Source organism: Wyeomyia smithii, chromosome 1 (assembly GCF_029784165.1).
Source record: "Wyeomyia smithii strain HCP4-BCI-WySm-NY-G18 chromosome 1, ASM2978416v1, whole genome shotgun sequence".
NCBI classification, from domain to species: domain Eukaryota; kingdom Metazoa; phylum Arthropoda; class Insecta; order Diptera; family Culicidae; genus Wyeomyia; species Wyeomyia smithii.
Window position 1 is genome coordinate 3,428,982 of NC_073694.1, and position 7,765 is coordinate 3,436,746.

The 7,765-nt window shown below is 42.1% G+C and overlaps 1 protein-coding gene and 1 long non-coding RNA gene across 4 annotated transcripts; one reads left to right on the forward strand and one right to left on the reverse strand.

The window, feature by feature from the left end:
- Positions 1 to 1,096: 1,096 nt before the first annotated feature.
- Positions 1,097 to 4,540, reverse strand: LOC129728123 (serine/arginine repetitive matrix protein 1). The gene is made up of 5 exons (XM_055686536.1): positions 4,364 to 4,540; positions 3,190 to 4,263; positions 2,430 to 3,127; positions 1,476 to 2,117; positions 1,097 to 1,415 (listed from the first exon to the last, which is right to left on the reverse strand). The coding sequence occupies exons 2-4, from the start codon at positions 4,260 to 4,262 to the stop codon at positions 1,486 to 1,488; spliced, it is 2,403 nt and encodes an 800-aa protein (XP_055542511.1). The 5' UTR covers position 4,263; positions 4,364 to 4,540; the 3' UTR covers positions 1,097 to 1,415; positions 1,476 to 1,485.
- Positions 4,541 to 4,828: 288 nt separating this feature from the next.
- On the forward strand, positions 4,829 to 7,765 carry LOC129731000 (uncharacterized). Of its 3 annotated transcripts, XR_008728948.1 has the most exons (7): positions 4,829 to 4,963; positions 5,026 to 5,151; positions 5,207 to 5,766; positions 5,822 to 6,151; positions 6,205 to 6,353; positions 6,483 to 6,546; positions 6,627 to 7,765. It is a non-coding gene; the product is annotated as an uncharacterized LOC129731000 (long non-coding RNA). The 3 variants fall into 3 exon arrangements; XR_008728947.1 differs by lacking the exon at positions 6,483 to 6,546 and having other exon boundaries at positions 6,576 to 7,764; XR_008728954.1 differs by lacking the exon at positions 6,483 to 6,546 and having other exon boundaries at positions 6,627 to 7,764.

The following is a 7,765-nucleotide window of genomic DNA, read 5'->3' on the forward strand; positions in this document are numbered from 1 at the left end:
AAAGTTTAGATGTTTAGATTCGCGACATTCAGGCATTCGGGCATCAGGTACGCTTGTAATTTCAATTATCCTTCAGTGTAACGCATTTCTTCAGATTCTATTGAAATCTGCTCCACAGATGAATTCGTAAAAATCCCTCGCTGAATTTTTGTTTGTTTGCTGCACTTTTATTGTTTCAAGCTTTTGCGGATGCACCCGATATTGTAGTGTAATTACCCCTGCTTTCAATACGGTGTTGTCCTGAACAAGTGATATATACAATTTTAAACTTAATCCGTTCTGTGATGCTCCTTTGAACCGAAGATAGTTTTAACATGTAGCTTCAGATTACATAAAGTGTATATTACAGCTTCCATGAAGATTATTTTCTGTAAAGTTGGTTTTCTATGATTTTAACTCGTAATTTTTGTCGTCATTCCACAACAGAGTTAGTTCCTAGCTTCTGAGTAAAAGCTAATATCCCTGAGTATGATTTTTTTCTACAAGTCCCTCGATGAAATATCTCGTTCCAATCCGCTGCACTTTCATAGTCTGAACGCTTTTGCGATTAGTTCTGAGATATGTTGATATATACAATTTTGAGTTTGATCCGCTGCTGAGACCTCCTTAAAAATGATTCAGAAAACAAACAGAAGATAAATATTCTGGAGATAAACTGTCTACTTTTCCACGTCCAATGCGGCCTACAGCCGACAGCATTCTGCTTCAGATGATGTGCTCCTTTCAATCCGAGGTAGTTTTAGTTCGTAATTAAGTTGCTTAAAATATACATTTCTTTGCTTGTAAATAGTAGATTCATTTCTGTGAAGTTGAGCTGGTTTTTTCCTCGTTATTCCATAATATCCATAAGTGCTAATATTTCTCTCCATCAGACCTGTAACTTAATGTCTTTCCAGTCATCCAATTCGGCTTCAAATCGTTGTTCCCGCGCTGAGAATACTCTCGGTGCTACGATAAAAGTGACCCCTTTTCAAAAGTAAACTTACTTGGCGACTCAATCATTCATTGCGGCGCAGCCGAATTCCTGTTCATACTCCTCCTCCTCTTCGTCCATTGTTTGGTTCCGTTTCGTTTTTCAGTTCGAAAACACACCAGCCAGGCGCACACCCATCAGCTTTGGAGAGTAAGAATACTATACTTTATTGAACGCTCTTGATTTTTGTTTGTTTGTCTAAATATGCCAATACTACACACACTATGTTTGCTTTAAGTTGCAATATGTTTTTTTTTTTGCGTTGGATAGAGTAGTACTATCGTTTTTTTTTTTTCTTTGTTTGCTTTGTGGCTTGCACCTGTCTGTCCTTGCGCAGCTGCTGGGCATTGTCTTCTGCTGGTTAAAATAGCTTATAGATGCAATTAATCCAACCTAGTTCTTAAGTGTAACATGATTTATCGCTTTCGCGTGTCGATCACGTCTGTAGAAAAGAGAGAAGAAAGTTAGAAGATGGGATTCTAAACTTGACGCAATGATTTACCTCCGTCGCCTCACTCGCTCGGTTCGCGCTTGCCACGCGCATTCCCATTGCTGGTGGCCCCGCCGGTGCCGGCGCTACCACCTTTGTCATCAATAACGTCGTCATCCTCTTCGTCCTCTTTGCTGTTCTCATGCAGCAGCACGTACTCGCGGGAACTGAACCCAAACTTGAGTACGTCCTTCTCCAGCAGTTCGACAAACTTCTTCGTCTCGATCTTTTTATTGTTGACAAACGTACCGTTGGCTGACTCCAGATCAATAATATATGGCCGGACGCGTTTGCCCGTAGTTCCGTCCTCTCGGTCGTACGGTACCAGCCGGTACTGAAGAGCAGCATGCTGTTTCGAGCAGGACGGGTGATCGATGGGTAAGTCACACACTTTCCGATCACGACCAATCAGGTAGCAGCTCTGCCGGTGAATGTACAACGTTGGCAGGGCCTGTTCCCCCTTGAAGGGATACAACCGCCAACGGCGCTTGGGTTTACGGGATTCCGGCGGTTCGGCATATTTTATAACCACGCCGTTCACTTTGTTTGCTTCCTCCGTCAGCTTACCGGACAGCGCAAAGTTTGGTTTTTCTTTCTCCTCCGGGGGAGGTTTCTTCTCGGAACCGGACTCTTCACTACTACCGCGTTGGAAACCTGCGAACAGCGAGAAATGTCTGATCAGTTAACTGAGCTTCGAACTGAGAAAGCAGGACTATCGCAACGAATCTCTTCAAGCAAACAACAATACAAAAAACAATGCATTTTAATTTGTTTTATTTTGCCACTACACAAGCAGTTTTATCGAAATATAACAAAATAATGGAAAAATTCCGCTCCTTTTGTCGGAATGAGAAAAAAAAGAAAAGCGCTCGTTATTGTGACAAACACCTAAATGCAAATTAGTTCTATAATATCAACAATCCAAGCAAAAACTGTAACTCTAATAAAGAATAACAATCCGCTCACCCGGTTCCCGCTTGACTGGCTGTTTCCGTTTACCTCCCCACTCGTAATCATCACCGTCGTCTTTTTCGTCCTTGCGAGGGAATTTTCGCTGTCGCTGGGGAAGCGGAGCGGGAGCGGATCTTCGCTCCCCGATCGGACTGCGACTGCGACTACGCGACGAAGGTCCAGTCCGACGTTCAATCTTCACTGGCGGTGGACTGCTGCCACGGCCGCCCCGACTGCCACGAGCTCCCCCATTGCGGTCCATGTCGTCCCGATCACGTGATCTCGAGCGAGATGGGGATCCCCTAGGTGACGGAGGCTGCGATTTGCGAGTTGCCCAGCCCATCTTGCGGTTGTCCATTTCGCGATCCGATCCAAAATTTCGATCCGAACCACCATAACCGCCGCGACGTCCACCGCGATCACCGCCACCACGACCACCACGGTTGAAAGAGCCACGGCGCTGAAAGCGACCACGATCCGATTGCGGCGAAGGACCGTCGTACCGATCCCGGTAGCCTTCTCCACCACCACCACGACCGGCATTACCACCGTAGTCACCACGGAAGTCTTGCTGCATTGGACTACGGTCGCGACCACCGCGCGGTGGCGGTGCACCCATCGGAGAATTTCGACGTCTTTGCGGAGGACCGCCCCGATCTTCATAATCATCACGATTACCTCTCGGCATCCGATCACGAGGATTTCGATCACGTCTGGAACAATAATAAAACTCATTTTATACAATAATCCTCAACGTAACACCAGCTCAACCTACCCGGAATAATCATCATAGCGAGGCGCATGTGATGTTTGATAATGATGGGATCCGCCCCGGCGACCACCCTCAAACCTGGGCGGTTCTTCCTCGCCAAATCGTCGTCGCGGTGAGGGCTTTCTAAAATCATCCCGCCGATTACCATGCCGATCATCATCGTATCTATCGCCACCACCCCAGCGACGCTCCTGCTGGGGAGCAGCCGGCGGCGGTGAAGAATGACGATCATCATACCGGCCACCACCTCCACCTCGTCCAAGGGTTCGTCCCTGCGTTTGAGATCTACCACCCCGATCGTACTCATTTCGCACCGGTGAATCACGCGGTGGCGGTGACCTTGGAGCTTTACGATAATCTTCGTAGGTTCCTCCTCGTCCATGTCTAAAATTACCACCGCCCGATTCGCGTGGGGAATGTGACCGCTTGCGGCGATAATCTCCCCCGTCCGCTGGGCTGTCCCATTTTGAAGATGAATGAAGTTTGGCGTTCTGGCTTGTGCCCGAACGGTCATGACCGCGACTACGATCTCGATCCGCGGGAGAAGATGCGCGCCGATCACCGCCGGTATCACGCGAGGATCCGTAATCTCGCTCCTTACGATGATGATGATCGGACGACTTCGTCCGATGCCTTCGATCCGGCACCACTTCTTCGATAATCTCTTCTACTTCATCCTCTTCCTCGTCGTGTAAATCCGTTCGGTGTTTTTCATCTTCCGACGCGGCTCGGGACTTATGTTTCTTGTGCTTTTTCGCCTTCTTCTGCTTCTTATGTTTCTTGTGCTTTTTCTTGGCGGCAGCTGCCGCCACTGCGGCCTTGGTTTCCTCGTCACTAGATTGCTCACTGGCGGAGTCTAGCTCCGTTCCGGAGCTAGCATGTTGAGACTTTCCGGATGTCTTCTTATGCTTGCGACTGCTACTGCCACCACCACCACCACCGCTACCACTGCTCTTCTTCTTCTTGTTTCGTCGCTTGATTTCCACATCCTCCGAGCTGGTACTGTCGCTCGAGTCTGAGACCTCGGAAGAGCTGGAGCTGCTGCTACTGTCGTACTTTTTCTTCGATTTGCCCATTCTGAATGAGGAATGCGACACCAAAATCAATGGGATCGTCAAATTTAGGTTAGAAACTCGTTCGCTGTTAAACTTCATTTTTGAGGGTGAAAAACGCCTACCTGTTAGTTTATTTCTAGTTGAATTTAGGGACTTCGATTTACTTTACTCGATGCACGCTATTTTTACCAATTAATGTTTGGTTACAACCGTTAAAAACCAATATAGAAGCGAATTTTCCGAGGAATGATACGCCGTCGCGTAAAAATTTTCAACTTTTTTTTACGTTGTCATTCCACTTTCCGTGATGTCCGCTAGTGATGTGCGAGCGTGCATGATGATGCATATAAAAGGTGGATTCAATGGGAAGTGTGTCGCCTACAAATGACGTCCCAAAATGGAAAGCTTTCGCTGCTTTCAAACTAATCATACTGTGAAATATACTCAAAATAATTTTCCCTTAACAGTTACATGAATTTTCCCATACTTCTCCATTACTTATCATTTCTCGTGATTTATGTGATGTATATAATTTCCACGAAAACATCTCACGAGAACTATGTTTTAATCGTGTACTTTCAACGTAAACTGACAGTTGAGAAAAGAAGAAGAATAAAGCTTACGTGAATTTCCTATGTGAAAAATCAAAAATTAAATTTGGCCGATAAGTTGATTTTCCGATTTGGAACTTTCAAAGGATTTTATAAATATTTTGATGAACGGTAACGTATATTGAAAATAAGGCGGATTTTTTCATTCAATTTTGTATCATTTTTATTCTCAGATTGCGATCTCGGACTTTCCGAACTGATAAAACTTAATTTCGAGCAATTTCAAAGTTGTCTTGAGTCAACTGGAATCGATTGGTAGGAATATTTTTGATAAAATAGATGCCTGGAGACAGTGAAATGTAAGGTTATATCAACAATTTTCAAACTTCAAGGAATTAAATATATATTTTTTAGAGATCATCAATTCTCCAGTTGTTGCAAAGTAACCAAACATTAGAAGCTTTACCTGTATTGCCAGGCGCAGAAGTCGACTTGTCCGTAGCAGATAGATCACAAAAATATTTCGTTAGCAATCGAAGTATTACAACAGGGGTCGAATATTGTCGCAAGTTCTTCGAAGCAGCTAGAAAAATACACGCAAGGAACTGAATGTATTTCGAAACTAGAGGTATCAGAGTCTGCATGTTTTATAAATGAAGAATGCCAAACAAGTTGTTTAACACCAACATGCCCTGTGATTGAATTTTTGAGATTTGAACATGAAGCGTCACAGCACCGAAACAACGGTTAGACAGATATTCAGTCCTAAGGTTCTTTTCAAGCTGCTAGCAGACAGTGAAACTGGAAAAGAGGTTGTGCAACGAGCGAGTGTGGGAGAGCTATCGGTAGCCGAGCAACTACAGCTGGCGGGAATTATAGCTAAATACCATCTTAAGTTGAATAAAAAGTTAACCTCTGATGACTTACAGAACTATAGCCTTGCCGTCGTTACATTATTCAACAAAGAAAAACAGGTAACTTGAACTAATATAATAAGGGAATTAGGCTTTGAAAAAGAAACACTTGTAGGAAAACTACTACATACCACGAGGAGGGGACCGCTAAAACGCTGGAGGCAAAATTTCGAATAAGATTGGTAATTTGCGCCACAGAAAAAAAAATAATGATATGAGGGAAGAACAGCAAGCAAAAAAATTTGAAAAAAATTCGGCTACTTTGAGCAGTTCAATCAAGGAAGCGACTCAATGGCTCATGCTAAATCAGGAATCTTGGTCCGCTGTGTTAGATAGGTGGGCAACAAGTTTCTGTCATCGGCAGCATTTAATGCAAGATAAAAAAAAGACACACCGACTGTTACAGGACTTTCCATAATATAGAAATACATTTGGGTATCAATTGGTTAGTTCACATATAGGGTACCAAAATATGGGTAATATATTATAGTTTTTCAGATTGATCAAGATTTCAATAAACTTTTCCCAGACTCACCCAATGCTTAGGCATACTTAAAAAAATCAGTAAGGATATATCTGCTTTCTTTGAGTTGAAATCGGTGGTCCCTTCAGCAGCTGGATTATTTAAACATCTTAAACATGCGAAGGTACGTCACTTGCCTAACTCATGAAAATTTGTTAAAACTAAATGTTCAGTACTATTGTTTCCTATATTTCAATGTTGCTTCATGGCAAAAAGGCCTTATCGGAATATATATAGATTGCTTGTCTTTCAGTCACGCGCACGACAAACGAAAGTAACTCAAATTGCCTTTTTCCCAAGCAAACTCTGAACCTGAGGTACACTAAAGTTTGTTATTTTTTTTTAGTGAAGCAACGCAAACACTCCTGTTCTGACTACAAGTTACCTTTGCTTTTAGTCCTCCACTCACCTCCTCTCGCCTGGTTTGCAGAAAGTCGCGAAGAAATCAAAGCTAACTGCGTCATAACTAATATTCGGCACACATGTTAAATCAGCACATGGTTATAGGTTCTGATACAGGTGCATCGACGAAAACCGCCAAAAACGTAATAAAGGGCGGACGGCAGTTTTAAGATGTAAGAAAGACATAGTATTAAAGATATCAAGCATGTAAATGGAATCTAAAGTTACCCAAACCACTGTCAGGTGATTATGAACGTTACTTTATAGTTATATGTCCAATAAGTTCTGTAATGTCATGGCATTGCCATCAAAATCAGGTTGTCAAGTTATGGAATAAGTCAGTATCAGTTGTAATTCATTGAGGATAGACTATAAAAAAGTCAAGAAAATGATAGAGATTATAAACCTTTTGCTCGAGAAAATAAGCAGTTTGGATTTTTTCAAGTGTGTTGTGTAAGTGTATTCATAAAAATTGAAGAAAACCGGGTGTAACTCAGCAAAGCTATTTTATGCATAACACCATATCGAGTTTCAAGTTAAGCTTATGGCGCGTGACAACCCACTTGAAATCTATCCAACTTTCTTTCTCAAAGCTCTAATAAAATTTACAAAACTGTTCTCAAGAAGTTTTAAATAAAGATAGAGCAACATGATTTTTTTCATATTTTTAAAAATAGGAAAGACATGCCTATACAAGGCATACTGCACATATTGTACCCCAAACTAATTTTTTAAGTATACTACGACGTTCAAGATGTACGGAGAAAGGGATAATTTATTTACTGATACGTGAAAATTTTAGCTGTTACAAAAAAATTTGGAGTATAAGATAAACCCATTCCCGACGGGTGACATTCAAACTTTGATTCAAGTTCAATAATTATGCAAGAAAATTTTCACGATGAAATTATTCAGTAAGGTGAGAGAACAGATTCATCTTCAATATGCAATAGAGTTTGTGTTAATTGTGTATATAGTTGATGAGTAATAAAAGTTTGAAGTACATTTTTTGAGGTGAAAACTGACTTCTCTCCGCCGGGATCAGGTTAAACTATTGGTCATTATTTTTAAACATTATGTACTATTTTGATTTAAGATATTGTTGAATATCGACATGAAATTTTCAAAGTTTTA